At 38.8% G+C, this 21,733-nt stretch overlaps 1 protein-coding gene across 1 annotated transcript in view; it reads left to right on the top strand.

The window, feature by feature from the left end:
• Window positions 1-4,332: 4,332 nt before the first annotated feature.
• The window catches only part of LOC128381177 (putative uncharacterized protein MYH16), a 35,577-nt gene continuing 18,176 nt past the window's right edge, over window positions 4,333-21,733 (top strand). The window contains exons 1-6 of the mRNA XM_053341125.1: window positions 4,333-4,482; window positions 7,118-7,345; window positions 9,619-9,723; window positions 11,833-11,919; window positions 12,382-12,527; window positions 14,689-14,779. Of these exons, the coding sequence (XP_053197100.1) occupies window positions 4,333-4,482; window positions 7,118-7,345; window positions 9,619-9,723; window positions 11,833-11,919; window positions 12,382-12,527; window positions 14,689-14,779 (807 nt within the window). The remainder of the gene's footprint in view (window positions 4,483-7,117; window positions 7,346-9,618; window positions 9,724-11,832; window positions 11,920-12,381; window positions 12,528-14,688; window positions 14,780-21,733) is intronic.

Raw genomic sequence — 21,733 nt, forward strand, 5'->3', positions numbered from 1 at the left:
AGATTTAGTTTATGTAGTGAAATCTATCAACATTTACTGGATGGATTGGCACACAGTTTAGTACCAATGTTCATACTCCCAAGAGGATTAATACTCATGGCCATGTTGATCCAGTGGCAGTTTGTGGCAAAAGGCAAAGAAAGGCAATTGCTTAAGCGGTGCATGGAGAAGGGAGAAAACTGCTTAGTGCCACCCTTTCCCCACTTCTTCACAGAGTCATTATCTGTATACAGACATAAAACAGAGACTCCTAGATTCAATGCCCCTTGCATTTTAGATGAATAGTAGAGTCTCCAATGTTTGTCCAGGATAAAAAATCCATGAATTCCAGAGAAAAGGATGCTTCTTATATTTCCACAGTGATTTTCATACTGGTCATTAAAAGATCCCTTCAGAATGCACTCACAATGGAAGTGATGGGGGACAAAATCCACAGTCCTCCTCCTGTGTAAAAATGTATCTAAAAGTTGATCTGAAGCTCATATTAAGCTTCAGCCATCCAAATGAGTCAAATCAAGTAGCTATCTTTCAACGTTAGAGTCATTTTAGTGCCAAAGTCCCTCTTTTTGTTACTATACACCCACCACAGCTCAACAGAGAAACACTGTCTGAGGAAACTCAAAGGGGGAATTTGATGCTAAAAAGACTGGAACTGTGTCAGATATCCACTTGATATGACTAACTCAGACTGCTGACGCCTCATATAAACTTCAGCTTTAAAATGCATTTTTTGCACGAATGACTGTGGACACTGTTGATTTTAGCCCCCATCAATTACATTGAAAGCGCATTTGAATGGGATCTTTTAACAGCCAGTATGAACGGGAGGAATGATAACAGTGATGAAAAACCTCTTTTACTTTTCATGTAGACACCTGACTGTTGTTTTAAGAGCATGTGAACCTGTCCTTTACTTGTAATAACTTTGGTGACTTTTACATCAAATGCATCATTAGCTTGAAAGTTCACTTGTGCAATATATCGGACCCAATAATGGTATTTATTGTATGACTAAATACCTGTCTTGTATCAAGGCTGAACCTAAATACAGACACCTAACAAACAGCTAAGGTGTAAAACAAGTATTTTATTGTTGAAACAAGCAGCGATGGCGAGATGGTGGTTTGGCTGGTGTTTGGGCTGAGATGAGAGGAAAAAATCTAAGAGGAGGCTTTACAAAGACAATTGCAAGGATGTAAGCTGGCTGGTGGACTTGGCAGCCAGATGGGTTAGGCAGGCATAAGGGTAATTCTGGAGATAGGGAGAATAGGTTTAAGGGAAGCTGGCAAATCGATGATTGAGCACTAAAAGCATGGCTGACCAACCAACCAACCAACCAACCGTGAATGTCACAATGATCCAATAGGAATTGGCTGTCGGTGTAGGTTTCTCCTAAGGAAGTGGTGGTGGCTTGATCAGGCAGGTCTGCTGTGCAAAGACAGAGGTAGAAGGGAATGAACAGACTGAAAAGATAGATAGATAAGATAAAACTGAAACACACCAAGCACACACCACTCATACTAAAAAGCCTGAAATGAACAAAAACACACTCACAACAGGCAATCAGGTGTCACATAGAAGGTGTATAGACAATACCTGCCAAACTGATGACTTCTCCATCATTTGTACTTTAGGGCTCGTTTTCAAATTGTAGGATGTTGGAGAACATGCTATAAATTATACCGGCTAAACATCAGCATGTTAGCATTGTTATAGTTAGCACTTTAGCATACCTCACAGATCTGCTGGTGTAACTGTTGACTTTAGTGTTGTTTTTTTGTGATAACTATCTTACGTTAAAAGCATCCAGCAGCTCAGCCCGCAACATCCTTTTCCCCTGGGTGTTATCACTCATCTTGTCTTAGGATGATAACAAGGCAGCTGACAAATGCCAGGTTTTCTACCTCATGAAGCCATCAGTTTAGTTGAGCTTAGTTTAGTTTATTATCCGAGGTTTCCACTGGTGGACTCAAGCTAATAGGATCCCCATTAGCCACTAAGCAATAGCTATTCTTCTTGGGGTCAACATAAACTTGAAGTTTGAACTCTTAGACATTGGGAATACGGAGTGCATTTGGCCAGCATTCAAACAGTCATAGATCATCTGTGTATCCAGAGGACTTGCCACAGTAACTGTGTCCTTAGAGTACCTGATAACTCTGTAATCAGTATCAACTGCAATTCAGATCTCTAGATGAATGAATCAATGAATGAAATTTAAGAATAGCAGAGTAAACAAGAAACTGGCTCTCCTTCATAGCATTTCTTCATTTCTTTGTTCCAGGCCTGAGTTGGTACAACAATAAAAACCTGATATGCTTTGGAGTTATTTGTATATCTGATTCTTTGGCAGCTGTCTAGTCAGATATGAGAGTGTTGGTGTTGGACATGAGTGGTGTCTGAAGAGACAGCTGTGGAGAGTTCAGTGTCTCTGGCTTCTCCAGCTCAAGTGGGAGTTACATGAACAGATCTCTCTGTGCTTCCTCCCCGCACAAGAACCCAGACCACATTGTCAAAATAAAACAATCTGAATTCTCAGAAATCCTGCTTTAACATGTGTTTTTTTGGTGTCTGGATGTCGTCCACGGCTCAGTGGCATTGGCAGAGTGCTTATCCTTCCTCATATAACTGTGTCCACTTTTGGGCAGTTTTAGATTCAGTGTTATTGCAGCTTTATGTAAGATGGAAAGGTCATCTATGGTCACATTTCTACAATATGAATGTGAATCATAATGTTACAGACAATACAATAATACAATACAATACAATACAATACAATACATATTCATACAATAAATATGCAGGAATTTGTTTTGATGGCAGGAGCAGTTGTACTAAATCTAGTATGCTTTTAACATACCTCCATTTAAAATGCTCTTATTTTTACATGACATTACATTACATGTAAGAATACATACAATACACAGTATTTATGGTACACTTACTTGTAAATTGCCTTTTGTGTTACTTTAAATGGTTACACACTGCATTTGTTGTTCACAAAAAATATTCTTAATTCAAATTTCACTTACTTTTTCCTGAGGTTTCAACTGCATCTCACAGTGATGCCATACTTAGGTAAAGATAAACCAATAAGTATACTTATAACATAAGACATTTAAGACGACATATAAGTATATAATATAATATTATAAGTATACTTATAACAGGTGTATAGTGTCCTATACATGCATGTTCTAGTACTGAAGGTGCCAGTTATCTATGAATCATTAAATACCCCTTTCTTACTATACCTTTATTGCAAGGGTCTAGTTTCTCCTGGGATTACTGAAGTTCACCACTATCTTCATCATCACCTCAGCCCGCAACCATAATACTTGATGTTAACTCTAGATAGGGAAATGCTTAGTCTTTGTGGGGCTTGGTGGTTTCATTCAAGAAAAACTTCCACACTTGAATCTTAAGCACAATATGCCCCATTGTTCTTGCTCATATGAATGCTCTGGCATTGTGGGGGACCATGTGGGCGTAGACGTACAAGACATTTATGTCAATTATAATGTAGACTGAGGGCACAAAAGGCATTTTTTACTCTGGAATCCTGCCCTTGTTTTCGTGTCTTTCTGCGGAGTGGTTTTGATGATGTAGCTGAGGGCTGGATATTCTGAGGCAGAACGGCAGATCGTTAAAGGGCTTTTTCCTGACCTGATATCCTACACCAAACACCAACCTTGTGGGACACCCCTGGATCCCCCGAGACTGTGGACAGGCACCTGTTTCTAGGGGAGGAGACTACAGTGGGGAAAGAAGACTGGAGAGGTGGTCTTTATTGTGAATCACAGTCTAAGACTGGACAGAGTACTGGCTACCTGCATTGGGTTACGAGCAGCAGCCGGCTGTGGGCATGTTGGAAGAATGTACGGAGGAATGTTTGGATTTTAGTAGTGTACACCAGCACAGCCTACTATAAAAAGTAGATGAATGGTTGATTGAGAGGAGTGAGAGAGGGGGAAAAAACCATAGGCTGACAAAGAGGATTGAGAAAGAAAGAAAGAAAGAAAGAGATTGGCAGATTAAGTAGTGTGAGGAAGGAAAAGAAAGGTGAGCAGAGCTGGGAAAGTACAGACTGGAGCACCATCTGTGAGTGAATTACTACTGTCCCTGTTCTCCCTGCTGAAACCCACCTGGAACAAGAACAGCTGTATGCCAAGCAAAAGAAGAGAAGCAAAAAAAGAGAGAAAGAAGCAATCACACCTCTTTGCAGGAGCGCGGAAGCACTGTCAGAACCAAGGTGGGCAAGTTGCTACATTGACATACAGGTGAAGTGCACACAGCAAGGCTGCATACTGACTGGAGGAAGGGATCTAGATAATGTCTGTAAGGCGCATCCAGCACTGCCACTCCCTCTCTGTTGACTCTGAAGAAGCCAATGGGAACCATGTGGAACCTGGACCAGAACCAGAACCAGAAGAACTGGATTGGGATAGCTTTAGCACCATGCTGGAGCACAGATTAGCAGCTGTGGGTAAATTTTGATGGTTTGTACATAAATTATGTGTGGATTATTGTGGAGTTTACATATATCTTGATATTTTGACTTGTAATAGGTGCACGTGTAGTACAGATGTTGCTAATTAACGTTCCACTGTTATATAAAAATGTACCAGTAAGCAGAACCCTAATACTGAAACAGCTAAAAGGAAGTCATATATAATTACTTTTACTATTTACACGTGTGCCTTTCCTGCTGTGACATGTACAAATGTATTCTTTGAAAAAGGCCTATGTATGGAGCCAAAATGCGAAAGGTTTTATCATGTTAGCTAAAAGTATTTAATATCTGGTCAAAATATGAATGGTAAGGACTTTTTGTTTCATTACTATATGGCACAAAACCAGCAGGTTGTAAAAACCTAGTTAACTGTAAAATAATGTGACAATTAGTATTACCAGGATAATTAGACTCTTCAACCTAGAAAGATTCAACCCTACGTTCACATTCCTGCTTAGACTTTGTTTAGTTTGTCCCCTGAAAATGATTTGGCTACTACATCTTAAAGGTGCACTGTGCAGGATTTGTCGGTTGGTGTTTGTAAACACACCATTCAAAACTAGCCCATCCTCCCCAGATCAACAAGCTAGCTAAGAGCAGAGAGAAAGAGATTGAAGAAAGGGTGACGCTGGCGAGAAGAAAGCTGTGAATGAGATAAATAAAACATTTTTGGTTTATTTCAGAACACAAATAAACACACCCACACCTCCACACAACCCTACGTGAAGGTGCCTCATTATCAGATTTTGTGTTAATCCAGAGCTTAATCTTGTCCGCTGTGGCCTCTCTGCTCTGTGGATGTAGCTTAGCCCAACCTCGGTCAAACAGACATACAGGCCTGCTGCTCTTTATACATCCATGATACACAGACAGAGAGTAGAGCGGAGCAGAGGAGAGAGACAGATTTAACCTGCTACGAGTTAGCAGATAAGTAGCTAAGTAAAGGACATTCTGCTAAACAATGAAAACATAGTACAAAAACAAAACGTAAACGCAATGTTCAACAATACTTTGTAGGGCGTGGTAATAAAATGTCTTTTCAATTGCTACACTTACAGTTTTTTCACTATTTACAATAAAAAGTATACCTATATCACAAAACAAACTAATTTAGTATGTGTTCAGGCAATGCTAACGCTAAGAGAGAAGTTTTCTCATACTGTGTTTTTTCAGTACAAATAATGATAGCTTGTCTTATAAGCTATAGCTAGCCTTTGGCTACCCTTTGACTGTCATGAACCTTTTCAGTCATTGTTTGACTCTTCTCAATCAAGCAGGACTTAAAATTTCTGCCTCTAGAGCAGTCCTACATCCTACATAGTGTTTGTACAACGCTAACCTGTGTGCATTTGTGTGTGTGTGTGTGTGTGTGTGTGTGTGTGTGTGTGTGTGTGTGTGTGTGTGTGTGCGTTTGTGTGTGTGTTTGAGAGATGGATGCACGTGCAAGGAACGTATGTGCAGACACTTGTGCTCTGTGTATACATGTCCTTTGTGTGTTGAAACTGTTATCGATCTTGTCTTGTCATACCTGCTAACACCTGTTCAGCCACCACTAGGTCAAAGTGTTAAAGGTGCAAACAGCTTAGCACAAGGAATAAAATGATGTGATGATAGTCAGAAGAGGCAGGGAGAGAGAGCAAACCAAGGACTTTTATGGAAATAAATGCAGATGGAAATGTGGTCGCCTGATCTTTTCACAAATGCCCAGATATTTGGGTATGCTATTGGCTCGTTCCAGATGCCTTGCCCATGATGCCTGGTCCATAAGAAAGTAACAGAACCCAGAGCAGACTCTGACTATAAGATCTCCTCTCTCCTGTTATGGGTTGCTGTTGACTAAGAGATCTGGTGTTTGGTACAACTTGCTTATCACGCCAGCACTGTGCGTCATTGTGTTGCCTTTTCAGCTGTACTATATTAAGGAAACAATCTAGACTAACAAAGGAAAGGGTTCTTCTGACTGGAGGGAGGAAAGTCGCATTTTAAGGCATAATCTGCGGTAAGACCCTCTGAACTAATATTCTTTCTTTCCTTCAGCTCCTATTATTCATTTAATCCCATCTAATTTACTTTTAATCACTCAGTGTCTGTTCTCTGTTTTTCTTATCACATTGGACCTCACCCCTTTTCTTTCTTTTAACTCATTTAACTAGTTAACCTGCTTACCAAAACCACAGTATGGGTCAATGCATGTTACTGCTGAGTCATCTAAATGAAACGCAATGTGATTACTGTAGCAATTTTAATCGTTTAAAAAGCATAAAAGAAAAATGTTTTGGGGAAAAAACTAAAGGGGTTAGGGTTAATTTCTAATTAATTGTACATTGAAAATATTAAAGAATTCATTACAGAATTTATCCCTTCAGTGTCTGATAAAACTAAACATGAATGAAGGTACCAGGATCCACAGAATCAATGCAACACAAAGTTATACAAAGGTCATAATGTTGTGTTAAATACAGCAGTACAGCTGGATAAAGAAAAATAAATGATAGTATGTCTTGCATCAAATGTATTCCAGCCAATCTCAAGTTTGATATATATGGTGCATGAAGATGAAAAAATAGTGGAAAAAAAGAAATATCTTTGTTTGCAAACCTCCAGGAGCAAGAGAGCGCCCAGGCATCGGAGCAACGCTGCGTCCAGCTGGAGAAGTCCCGGCGTGAGCTGGAACGGCAGCTATCAGGCCTGTCAGACCGTCTGGAGGAGGAGGAGGCCTGTTCCAACCAGCTAGGCCTCCACAGGGACAGGCTGGAGACCGAGTGCGGCAACCTCAGACGAGACCTGGAGGAACTGGAGAGCGCCCTTACTGCGGCTGAACGGGATAAACAGGTAGAGCATTATGGGATCTTCATCACAGGATGGAGGTGGAGACTGATTGATGGCTGCTACAGTGATAGCACAGACAGAATGTTACATGTCAGAGTACATTAAAAACCACAGACAGCAGGTTTATTCTTTATTATACTATATTATACCGGAATTTCAACATAGTGTTAAAGTCAAACTAAACTACAACTATACTATAGTTATTGTGCATATTCTTCCACTTTTCAAAAGGGGATGAAACCATTTTGGTTTACATTAGTGGAAACAGCATCTAAGTATCAAACCTCCGGGTGGGCATTTCATAGCATCAGTTGATTGACATCTGATAATATCCAACTTCCACTGGAGCATGAGTAGCCCTTAATATCCCGCAAACTTTTATATGAGACATTTATTTCCCCTATTTCAACTATCCCAGATTGCATTGGCTATGTGCTGCTTTTTAACATTTAACATATGTGATATATTGTATTCTACTCAGCAAGTGGAAGCACTTTCTAAATAAAAGCTAGTCAGGCTAGCTTGCTAACGCTGGCACTGATTCCCTCTTGAAGTTGTTTCAACACCTGCTGAGTTGCTGGCCGCTCCTGCACATTTAGCGTCCATTGTTTTAAAGGACGAGCTGTCTCTCATAATGGGTCCAAGTTGTTGTGATGGAAAATTACCAAACTGTCCAAACTCACAATGGTGGGTTAGCTTTTTGTACATATCATGGATGTAGCACTTAACTCTTAAATACTGTTTGGGTCACATTTGACCCATTTTGACATTTGGCATCTGTAAAAACACCCCAAATGTCTATTACCCTCCCCTAAAGTGGCCTTAATGCACAGAAATTAAAATATTTTAAAATGTTATACATTTCTACAATAAACCCCACACTTCCATAAAGTTCCTAAAATACATTTCCATCATTATTGCTGTGTTATATTTTCATGTCTTAGGTCAAATAGGACATGATATTGTGTGAAGGTGTTTTTTCTCCAAAAATGAGTGGGTGTAAAAGCGTAGTGTAGTGTAGTGTATCAGTAACAAGTAACATGATAATTAAAAATGTTTCCGTTAGCTACTGTAGGTTATACAGTTTTGACCCAATTACCACACAACAAAAACAATTGCAAGTTTAGTCCATTTGTGTACAATCTGTAACCCTAACACTCACCAAGATGAGTGGGTTTTTTACTCAAACATTATAGAACAGCTATCTGTCTCACTTTAACCTATTTCTGTGATATAAATCTCAGGTCACATTTCTTACTGAATCCTACTTGAACTCTTATCGGAGAAGAAGTTTTTTCTCTGTTGTTATGAAGAGCCGTCTCCTCTGTGTAGACACTGGCTAAGGCTGCTCTAACATCTCCATTACAGCCCCTCACCAAAACCCCTTTATCTGTCTCACTGAGGTGTATTATAGGATTAAGATGCTATCTTTGTTCAAGAATGCCACAAGAATGTACTGTACTTACATCACTGTGTGTCTCAATGGAAAGAAAACGGTGTAGGATGGTGTTGATTCAGCCACTACAAATTTACCCTGATTAATTCAATCTGATTTTAGAGCTTGTTTTTTAAACACATCCTCTATTTATTATGAGGGTTTCTTTGGCTGATCTCCTCTTGTGTGGTAAAGATAATGTAAGAGAGAACTGTGAGAGGACTCCAGCACAGTGAATGCAACAAGACCGGGCTTGTTTTATAGCAGAGTTGACACAGAGCTTTGAAAAAAAAAATGATGTAAGGATGTCTAATGTTTGTGGTATGTTTTCATATCAGTTATTATGATTGGACATGATGTGTTTGAACGAAAGGAGCAAAAGTTTTAAGCTGAATTCAATCATCTGTCTGTTCTGAAATTTACCCCATATGGATATTTGTGACCCTTTTCTAAAGAACAGGCATACAAATTGACACCACCACCATATATCCCAGTCTGCTGGCTCACATTTACAGTCCAATGCCTCGACGCATTCTGAACTTTCACACTTGTCTCATTAGGTCTCCATGTCTTCAATAGGAACCAGGAATCCGCATGCAAATCGAAAAGCTTTGATGTCCACAAGAAAGAGGCAAATTCATGACATCTGTTTCTGTCATGACAGGAGATAATTGTTTTACGGTGCGGCTGCAAAGTCCAAGCCTTCAGAATGAAACTGTTTTCACAAGCCATGGTGGATGGCTGGATAGACACAAAATCTAGCATGTGCAGGAGAATGATACTTTGCAGAAAGTCAGTTATCTAATATGATGACTTTATCTTTTTCTTTTTCTCTCTCTAGTCATCGGACAGCGAGGTGAGGAGGCTGTCAGATCATCTCTTTCAGAAGGACGAGGCGGTGCAGAAGCTCAGAAAAGAGAAAGAACATCTGGTGGAGCTCAGTGAGGTGAGAGTACAGTGAGCGTTGTAAAGGTTCATGATATACAGGATATGCAATGTACAGTATTAAATGGCCACTCCAGTGATTTAGTATTTCACTGAAGTAAAGTTGGGGAACTTGCCAGAGATAGGGTTGAAAAAACAATGGTCAAATACTGGATCCTACATTACCCATTATAGAAAACGATAACATATTTTACCCAGCAGAGCATTTACCCACACATATATATTTCTTACTACTGTGTGTGCAATATGTGTTACGACGAGCAATGTGCATGTGTTTTATCATGGGTGTGCATGTGTTTTATCATGGGTGTGCATGTGTTTTATCATGGGGATGAGTGCAATATTTTGTTATGTACAATGTGTTGTTGTGATTGAAACAGCTGGTGCTCTTTTGTTCATATATAGTTTGTTTTACTGTAACTGTGGAGCTAGCCTTTGAGTCCAAGACAAATTTCCCTACAGTGACATTAAAGTATTGCGTATCGTATCATATCGTTTCCAGTTTATAAAACAGACTGTTTTGTAGTCTCTGAGCCCGAACTGAGGTAGCCCTGATAATCCAGCAAGTTATCCAAGATTAAGTCGTACTCCCCATTGTGAGTAAACTAGCCTTCTTTTGTAAAAATGGTGGTTTAAATGAAGCATTAGTTGATCGGTTGTTGATGGTCACAGTAACCAGCAGTATGAAGAAATTATAATAAGCTTGATAAAGACAATCCCAACTCAAGGTCCATTTACTAATTCTGGGGCTTTCAACCGTATCACATGGTCTTCATGTGTAAAAATTGTGGAATTTCCCTTTAAATTAAGCTTAGCTTGATCCACTGTTGACGATCACCGTAATCGAAACAATCAGCAGTATAAAGAAATTACAATTCCCGAAGACAATCCCAACTCAAGGTCCCCTTACCCATTTGTTACGGAGCTTTCAACCATACCACATGGTCTTCATCTCTAAATGGAGTTTGCTCAGTGGTTCTGTTGACCTGTAAGCTCCTTAAAACTTCTCTGTGGACTCAAATTAAGGTTAAAACTCAAACTTCACACACTGTGCTTGACTTTGAAGTTGCACATAATATGCCATTTAATACTGCAAGTAAAAGTCTTAAATCTTAAGACTTAAACTTAAATTTATTCTAGTTCCAATTAATCCACAAACTTGCAGATGAAACCCATGCTATATCCTAGAAGCTCTAGGAAAAGCTAGTGAGTGGACTTTGAGTTGGGGATTGTACTGTCAAACTAGTTCCAAATTCTTATATTTACACTCATCCCTCCTTCAAATTCCTTATCGTTTCAATGTCTGAAGTCAGGTAAGATAAAGATTCATGTCAGGCTTTGTGTAGGCTGCGTAAACTACACACATACTTAAATGATATGTCATGCTTTTTGGCTTTATCGATGATTGTTTATTAGCGTAATGGATAGCCTCGCTACATTTATCAGACTACAGAGTTGATGCCTCGCTCGCTGCTCGACTGGGGCCGAAACATCATTTTATGAAAACAGAACCATATGGCCTGTGGAGCTGCCAAAAGTGGCACTCATGATAAATGTGCTCCCCATCAGACACACTGTGAACTGTGCTTTCTAAAGTGGAGCAGATGCTTTGAAATCGAAAGAAATCTTAACCCTCGACAACCTCATCGTAAGCTATGGCAGCTATAAGAGGCCCTTGTTGGCTAATTTCTCCCAGATGTTTCAACCAACAGTAGCAGTCGGTGTCGTTGTGTAATCTGTGGGAACAATTTAGCATCAAGCTTCATTATCTTCCTATTATTTGTTGAACATGTCTCAGATTATGGATTTAGTTTGGAATACAAAGAGAAAAATAGGGGGAAGATGGATCATCTTGACATTATAAGAGGTCTTACAGCTGTTGCAGTGAGTTTAGGCGCAGAGTCACTGTTTGGTTTAGTGTTGCAACACTTTTGGACCGAAAGACAGAGATAAAACAACCGATCCGTCAGATAAAACCAAATGACTCCTTATCTTTCCCAACCTCAATGTGGCAGACAGATGGATGTGAGGCAGTGTGATGAAGGATGATGAAGTGATTTTAAGGACATATATGAAGCACAGGCTTAGACATCTTGTTTTACCCCAGCAGCAGGCCATCGAGGACCTGCAGAGCGAAGAGGAGAAGGTGAACCTGCTGACCAAACAGAACACCAAGCTACAGATGCAAGCTGAAGAGGTAACCACATATTTGGTTTATCTATTGTTCATAATTATAATATGAAGTATTTCTTCTTCTATTTGAACCTTAAATCTATCAAATAAAGTCTAATTATTGTATTGATAAACTGATGTGTTGGTCAAACCCTGGAAACCAACAGAAGCACACATGAAATACTGTAGTAATGTTTAAATCATGGAAACTCAAGGTTATTTGACTTAATTGTAACCCTGTTTGCCAGTGAGTGTGAAAACATGTAATTTCATGCATAAAAATTGCCCCAAAAAGGCCAATCTAATGAATATGGTCAACAGTCGATATAAAAGATATCGATTACAGGCACTAAATATTTCACTATTGGCAAATATAGTCAGTCTGTAGCCTTCAAAACCTCAGAAAACATCTGACCCCGATCTTGAACCTATGGTTATCACCATATCTTATGTCTTTGGCCTTTCCGGTGACGTCACTGACGTTCAGTTGGAGTACCAGCTGGATCAGGAACGCCGTCAGCGTGGTGAGCTAGAAAAGAGCAGGAGGAAGCTGGAAGGTGATAGCAGATCCACTCAGGAGAGTCTTGGAGAGATGGAGAAGATGAGGAATGGGCTAGAAGACCTCATCAAAAGGTTGGTCAAAGGTTCATTTGCTAGTAATGCTTTTATGCTTTTAAAGATTATTGGTCAAAATGTCAAATCGGTTTTTTGCCCCTTTTCTTTTAGTTTGTTTTTCTTATTAATGATAACAGATTGGTTTTGTAAATATGAGCATGTTATGATGCAGTTTATTGAAGTTCAGATCAAATTCTGTAGAATTCTCTGTAACATGTAATAAAGTCTTAAAGGACGGGTCTAGTAACTAACTACAAGTATACATTTATGCCAACTATGATGTAGACTATAAAGGTTTAAAACCCAAGAGAAAAAACATGGTGAAAGAATTCTACCCCCACTTTAACTCATGTGACAACGTCTGTCAGTAGCTCTTCCAACCGCCCTGATCATATCATATTAACCCCGGGGAAGAAGACACACTGATGGATTTCTTGACATTTTGATATGATGCTGCTGTCCTGAGGCAGAGCAGCTTGGACCCTGGGAGGCTGTAATATATGTTATATAGCTGCTCCGCGGTCCAGTTGTCTCGTCTTTGAGGTGAATGCCCCCACAGGCACTCGCTGACACCCCAACATGTTGCAATCTGTCTTCAGTAATATGAGAGCAAATGGAATAATTCACTGTGGTTTACCTTGCAGCAATAATCAACTGAAGACAAGAAGCAACTGCCATAAAACACACACACACACACACACACACACACACACACACACACACACACAAATAACTGAACAATATGATGTGCATTATGAAGATAAAATCTGCTGTCTTTGGCATCAGTTGTTACATGACCCTCTTTCACTGTGATCACTAATAAAGTGAGTCACTCACCTGGTTGCTAAGATGCTGTGTTTTTCAAACTGTCTATAACGGGAGCAAATATAAAAACTGTCACTCACCTCAACTCCTTCAATTCTATGAAACTACATTGTAGAGTATCTGCAGGTCTTGAAAAACACTGAATTTACTGAATATGCCTCAGGAGGAATTTAATTTAATTGAGAAAGGTCTTCCTCAGACTTGTAGCAAGACACTGTCATTGCTGCTAGTAGCTCGAAGCTAATTTGCTCAAGACAAGTGTCAAGTTAAGCAAAAGTTTAAATTAACTTAGAAATCCCCTCCAGACATGTAGAAAGACATATAACAATGTTTTTCCACCCAAAAAAGTATCATTCCATTAAATTACAGCCACTTATTAAAAATTCCCGAATCTTTAACAGCTGGATACAAGATGTCTCCTTCTACATTATAAAGTCTGTTCTCAGTGTTTGTGCACTGGAGGCTTCGAGTTTCCACATTAACTTACTTCAAAACTAGTGATGTCACAAATCCTGCTTGTAGGCATAATTTAAAATGACCTTTTCAATGAGCACAGAGAAACTTTCTACTGTCAGCGGATAAATGTGAATACAAACTCCGCACATACGTCATACATTCCTGTACTGTGCTGTATTACACCGCAACAGCACTTTCTGACCCAAACAGCTGATCTAAGGCGTAATACAGTACATGACATGCGTAGGAATACGGAAGTTCTGTGGTTGAGAAAATGTAGTGCCAAAGGAAACCACTGTCTGACAGCAAGGTAAAGTGCTTAAAATATTCCAAATATAGCATTCACTTCAAATAAGCCTTTTTTAAAAGAAGTGGTTAAAATTGGGGGCTGCAACAGGAAATACACTGAGTATTACATACAAGTATCACCTAAAACCCCACTTGAAAAATATGTGAATTATCTCTTTAATGGGTTACATGGTAGCTACTATACAGTTATATCCTGTGAAGACTGTTCGAGCTGTGATTGGTCAATTTGGACTGTTAGCTCCTACAAGTTTGTGATGTGCCAACAGAGATTGACTGTGAGGGATATAACTGTGAGTTATATTACATTCATCTAGTGTGGTGGTGTATCAAGGGGAAATCTGACAGTAAACTATAAATCTAAATCTGTGCCTTTAGGTATTTATAGTGGGACTGCCATTAACCCTTTGTGTGAAGTATAAATCCAGTTCAAACTTGTATTCATTAAACTATGGTTGTGCACAAAGTATTAATTTGGATTTCAAATTGGGCTTGTTGAAATTGTGTGAAGAAAAAGTGATGATTTTTGACCTGTGTGGATTTGTTTGGGTAATATAATTTTAGCTCATAATCATGCCTTTTCTCTCTGAAGGAAGGACCTGGAGATCACCAGTACCAGCTCCAAGCTAGAAGCAGAGGAGGCCCTCAACATCGGGCTGCAGAGGAAGAGCAAAGAGCTGCAGGTCAGACTGCTGATTGTACAGTATACATGATATTCATCGGGTGTGTATATGTCTCTGTGATGGTATTTGGGGTATGGCGAAGACTTTGCATCAGCAAAATGGCAATACTGTATACTAAAGAAGGAGAGTGCAAATATGGTGTCAAGGATGAGTGAAATTGAATATTAGACCAGGTTACTAATTCCATGTTGTGCTGGGATAGAAAATGAGAATTTCTGCCACATGGGATATACACAATTTTCAAGTTTTTTTTTTTTGGCCAAGTTGAAACATTTTCAACTCATGTGGATGCATCTTTGTGTCAGTTCGTGCTGTCCTGTGTGAATTCACATGTAATCTCATTTTCCATTGACTATCTATGTAATCATGCCACCTCTAACATCAGCTTTGAGTTAGTTTATACCCATACTGAATACAAAACAATACAAAAATAGTTCATTTAGAAAGAACTTTAATACAAGGTCAGCACGTTCATTATTGGTCTAAGGGATTGCTTGGTAGTCAGGTCTGGTACGTGCCTTCCATCTGCATTCTCTAATTTGAGAGATGCAGTGAAAAATTTCAAAGGCCTGCGCAATTATGCATGTCTCATCCAATACGGGTTCCTTGATGAAATCTTGCTCAGCCTGCAGCTGGCTTTCAGGGTTAATCAATGCAGATCATCAACAGCACAGGAGGAGTGATAGTTACATGTGAGGATATACAGGACACATTCCAGGAAAAGCCATTAAAGTAACACTGTCAATAAGTTTTGGGGGTTTCAGTTTTAATTTGAAACCAAGAACAGTAACTGATAAGTAAAACCGTATAATAGGCTATTTAATTGGAATGACAACCTGCAGCGTTTATGTGGAACCTCCAGCACATGACTAGAGGTTGGTTTTCTATAAGGTCATGCAGGAAACTCAGCTGTAGCTCACAGAACAGCAGAAAGATGCATTCCTGCCTTTCAACAGAGCTGCTGGGCTCTGCTCTGTGATTGGAGCAGTCACTCCACAGCTCCATGCCTGTCACGAGATGGTTAAAACATACCACCTCCATCCAAACTGATAACCATCTGCTGCGTCCCTCCTCCGATGGTGTGACTAGGAGCAGATGCTGGAGTCAGCAGCAGTTCTCTCTTATTTTAAGACTCAAACATTCAGTTCTGTTTCTCATTTTGAAGTTTACACGTCAGAGGATGTGTTGATGTTGGAATAAACGACTTAATGTTTCATTTATGTGCTTCATCTGATTGATATCTATATCGCAGCTGGTATTATCCTTTGTCTACAATGGCATCAGTTCACGAATAGATTGAATCATCGTGGCATTGTGCTAACTACAACAGTTGCTTCCGGGTAGACAACTGGCAGTTGATTGAATTGCGGATATATGTGCAAACTTGTTTCTTTCTGTTGTCATTTTCAGCTGTAACTGTAACATCTAAAGAAACAGTAGATTGACCTATCAGATGTTTCTGCTGTTATTTTATCTACTCTGTTGCTTTGCTAGCATCTTTGATCAATCAAACCTACCTGATGACATCTCACCGCTGGTCGGACCAACTCTACCTACCATGCTTACTTATGATAAGTTTTTATTACTTCTACTACTTACTGCTTATACTTACTTATACTTATTTACATAGGCTTCTTTTTTACTTTTTTACATGCTTCAATTTGTTTTGCTCAGTGTCATTAAATTATCCATACGATCGAATGAATGAATCACTTTTCTCGGCTCAAGGAAAGTTTTACAAATATAAAACCACAAATCAGGGGGATTTTTTTGCTGCGAAACCATTAGTGCATGTTGCAGCAAGGCAGAGCAGAGGCACCATATCCAGCACTTATAGTATATCCATGTTCAAAACACAAGTACACAAACCAATGGGTGATGACCAACTGGAAGTCACATCCATTTTTTGTATTCAGTATATGCTTACACTTTTATTACCGTTTGTCCTCCTGGGTCAAAATGGACCTGGTCTGGTTTGACTGTTTATAAAGCATATGGTATAAATTATTACCCAATTCTGTGTTAGACCTTTTTAGCCTTTTTAACTTCATTTCAACTTATTGCCACATGTTTTACACGTTATTTTTTTGGAAATTATGGTAAAAAGGCCTCATTTAAAGAAACTATACCTCGTTTTTAGTTAATTCCTGTTGTCAAAATTGACCCAAAGACAACATGAAAGTTAAAAAGGATGTGGTGTGATGCTGAAGATGCTGATAGTACAATACTGTATACAACAAATAGCTAGAATGATATCATTTCTTAACATGTGGTGTGTTATGTGGTTGTAACTTTATTGTCCATTTACTTATTAATTCATTTCTGATGATGTCAATTGTTGATGAAGTCCAGCAGTTGGAAACTTTTTTATGGTGGTAAGGTAGTGTTTTGCTGAATGTGGAAGAACTAAAAACTCCAGTTGTGATGATTTTACTTAACTCCGGAGCCCTATAAAATTGATTTATGCTTGGTTGCTCAACACTCCAAACAGTATTTCTCAACAAGAGATTGTGTTGCCTCTCCTTTATCCTTCGGTGATGGAACGTTATCACATAGTGAACCTGTCCTAGCCGATATAGATTCCTCTCATGTCAGACGTTTGGACTTGTAAGAGCAGGAAAAACACAGGTGTAACTAATAACAATATCAATGGATCTGTTCCATTTAGATGTGCCAATAAATCCTGTCAGGGAGCCAGCGTACCAGGGCACTGACAGTGAAACACAAACAGAAATAGGCAGAACGAAAGCATACAGATTTATGTGAATGATATAGATATGACTGATAGTATGATTTTACATCTTCTGCTAATCTCATTTAAAGAGGTTGCAAGGATTATCATGGCAACAAACTATCCAGTTGTTGGCAGTGTGAGCAACCCTTTCAAAATGTAGGTACATTTGATAATTTTCCATACAAAATGTCTTTATTTCTAGACAGCTCTAAACCATCCAAGTATATATCAAGCCTGATATGAACAACCTCAGCTGTTGAGTCTGTTGAGCTGTTGGTGTGGACATGTAAAAGCGTGTACTCAAGAAACAAAAAAATAATAATAAACAAAATGTTTTGTATGTTCAGATTTCAATGAGATTATATTGTCACTGCAAATTACTTAAACAAACCTACAGTTAAGCTAGCTATTGACTCAGTTGACTCCTTGCTAAACATCTCTAAGATACAGTGCTAAACCTCTTAGGCTTTACATAGCAGCACTGCATGTTTCCAATTACAGTGGAGCATTTACCATTTGAAATGTATGCTAATATTTGACACAAGAGTTCCTTGAGTTCATATAGAAGTAGACAAACAAAGGCTTCTTAGTCAGTGACCATTGATTTTGAGGGTAGCGTATTTTTGATAGCTAGCTAGAAGAACGTTAGCTCAATGGGTTGGTTGAAAACCCTTTCAACGACTGACTTTTTATTACTGTTTAACATCTGATGCGTACAAATATGATAACCCCACAGAAGGCTACATACATAAATACACAGATATATGGATACTGCGAATTCAGCAGCATGTAATGATACAAAAAAATGGAAAACATGGAAATCAAGGAGCAGCAATGTTTTTGAAATGGAGGGCTGAATATACCTAGTGTACAGTATCATAAGAAAACATGTCATTTGGACAAGTGGTTACAGATTTTTGTGTTACATACATAGGCTATCTTGAAACAATATATTTATGTATTGGACACCAAATCTAATACAGAGCAGGACTAGCTGCTAACGTGCCTCTTAACTCTAGTAGTTGTCTTCTACACAGTTGATGTGTCAGTCTTGAACAATGCTTTTTCTAACACAAACTATAACCTCATATAAATAAATATTGTTAGCTATTGCAATGTTTGGTCTTGGAAGTAAAGCTCAGTTACTACTAGTACAGTAGTTAGCCAGTCATGCAGCTCCTGTAAGAGCATGTGTTTTTGATTTGGGAAACATAAATCAGAAAAGACAAGACCCTCCAAACAGTTTGGATACTGAGTCTCATTCTTACCAGAGCCTCTGTTACACCACTTCTGCATGTGGAGAAACCCACAGCTTCATGGAGTTATCAGTGACCATGACTGGTATACTGGTTAGAACCACTGAGGCCTAAACAGTGGAACAAAAGAGTGCCACTGACTGAATCTTAAATTGCCACAAGACTAAGGAAAAATCCACATTGGCCACAGTGATTATTAAGAAGTCATTTTTGGGAAATGCATGTGGAAAATCACCACAGCAATGACCGGCCAACCACTAAAGACATTGCCATTTAAAAGGCCATCTTTGGGATTTTTGAAAGGCCTTAATAATTGAGATTAAGACAGCATTATTTATTTAGATTATATTGGTTTTAACGCTCTATTTACTGTGTCTTCCTCTGAGCAGAAGAAGTTTATTCTGAGGCTTTTCTTGTGTATCTTACTGTGTCATCCAGTTAGAATCAAGCAAGTCTGAGAGCTTTTATCTGTGTCACTGGTGCATGTAGCAGATAAAGTGTTTTGTAAAGCTTCTGAGTGCGACAAAGAGCGAGAGAAGGATTCAGAAAGAGAAAGAGATAGAGAGACATTGGGAGATTGTGATTCCAAAGTTTCAGGTGTTACCCCCTCACTCTGATGATGCCTCTGGGAACCTGATGTTTCGTCCAGAGGTTCGCCGAGGGAAAAATAAATAGCCTCTTTGTCTCTGATCGGAGGAGTGAAAGGCGATCCGTGCATCTTTGAGGGTGGACATGTTTTCACATTTACTGTAGCTTTGGCATTCTCCCTATCTCACAATGAGGCCTTTATATGTGTGTGTACACATGTTTGTGTGTATGCGTGTGTGTGTGTATGTGTCCTCCTACTGATGAAAATGCAGGTGGACGAGCAGGCCAGCTGAGTGGACGGACCAATTTGTCTGCCACCCACTCAAGTCTGGTTTTTGACGTAAAGGTCACATGAATATGTCTACAAACTTTAATCAAAGAGATAGCTTTGTCCATCTTGTGATGAAGCCGCCTCTCCCTCTCTAGTGTACTGCAATTCAAAGCAGTTTGCTCAAAGGGAGTGTTTAGAGGGTCACAGGCCTGCAATCCTCATGGTTACTTTCTTACAACTGCCCCATACTCTTAGTGGTTTTATTACATGGCCATAAAGCTGTTATGGACTACAAGTGTGCTGTAAAGGGTCATCAGGTTCTGAAAAGATAAAGTTCAGTCTCACCCTGCTGGCTGTTTGGTTTATTCCAGATGTTTGACTGGAGGTGTTACAGATTTTGTCTAGTGATATAAACATCCCTTTCCAGAAACAGTTAGAAAACATATTTACACATTCAGCACACACATATCACATTAGCATTCATTTGGAGTAGAGGCTTTCAACATTGAATCTTATAAATGAACTTACTGTACTGTATCACCATGGTCACCAAACAGATCAGTAGCTTTTAACAGTGGAGCGCCCCTCACTGAGAGTACTGTTGTCAGCTCAGTGATGTTACACAGTATGTTAGTTCCTCATTAAAAGCGTATTAAAAGACAGTGGAAGCCACAGCTATAACCTTATAAACAGCAATTTTACAAGCCTAGTTTTGCACTGAAGTCAAGGAAACAGGTTGAAGCAAAAACAGAATGAAACATCTACTGAACTGGTAACATGATAAAACATATAATGGTAGCAGTAGTATAACAATAATAATGATAATACTAATAATAATAATTATTATTATAACTTTATTTGTATGGCAAGAAATGCAGGTCATTGTGCTTTACAACAAATAAATTGCATACACCAAATGCTTTATATTAAAAGGATAAAACATAAAAACATGTAAAAAAAATAAGAAAAAAAAAATACTGTAAGATGGAAAATAAACATTGTAATGATAGGAAAATAGTAAAGACAGTAAATAGTAACATTTAAGTAGCTACAACATAGAATAAATAGAATATATAAAATAAAGTAAAATTCAATATGTTAAGTGAATAATTAAACAAAATTGTCCAACCAGTGAACAAACTACAACAGACAATGAATGAACTATACTGCACAAGTGATTCGAATCCTCATTTGGACTCTTTCTAACCATCCGACAAGTTGCCAGTTGTGGCTGGAAACATTGTTGATGTCGTATATTGAACTGAAACCAAAACAATGGGCTGAAAGATATTAAAACACTCCACATAGCTGAGGGGAAATGTAGAGTATAGTGATGAATCTGTAGATTTATTACCACGAGCAACCACTTTTATATTACTCATAATCATTTTTCCACTATTAATATGAAAACATTGATTAGTGCAGCTTTTTTCAAGTTTTGCATGTTTTTACTTCCACTGGATCCCCACAGGGCTGTGTTCTGTCCTCTCTTTTATTTGTGCTACATACTAATGAATGTTGGAGTAAAAATGCATCTTGTTTCATCCTTAAGTACACGGATGACAGATATAGTTAGTCTTCCTCATGGTTCTGAACAAAACCATGGCCCAGTACTGGATGAATTCGTTGACTGGTGTGACCTCCTGATAAATGTGGCTAAAACCAAGGAGATGTTTGTGGATTTTCGGAGGAGCCCCCCTCTTGCACCCTGTGTGATTAATGGAGAGTCGGTGATGTCAGTGCAGCACTATAAATATCTGGGTACTGTCCTGGATGATAAGCTGAAGTTTGATGCAAATTCTGATGGCCTATATAAAAAGGTTAACCAGCGCTTGTTTTGTTTTTTTAAGGAAGTTGCACAGTTTTAATGTTTTATTCTGCTTTTATTGAATCTGTTCTATGTTTTAATGTAATTTGCTGGTTTGGTAATCTTAGTCTTCAAAATAAGAAGAAACTGGAAAAGCTGGTCGGACTGTGTTGTAAGATTACTGGTGTTAGCCTAAAAAAATCTTCAACAGCTACATGAAGAGAAGCTCATATTTAAGGCTCGGCTCATTGTGTCTGAACCACTGCACCCTTTACATACTGAGTTTCAGCTGCTTCCC

The sequence above is a fragment of the Scomber japonicus genome, chromosome 20 (genome assembly GCF_027409825.1).
Source record: "Scomber japonicus isolate fScoJap1 chromosome 20, fScoJap1.pri, whole genome shotgun sequence".
NCBI classification, from domain to species: Eukaryota; Metazoa; Chordata; class Actinopteri; order Scombriformes; family Scombridae; genus Scomber; species Scomber japonicus.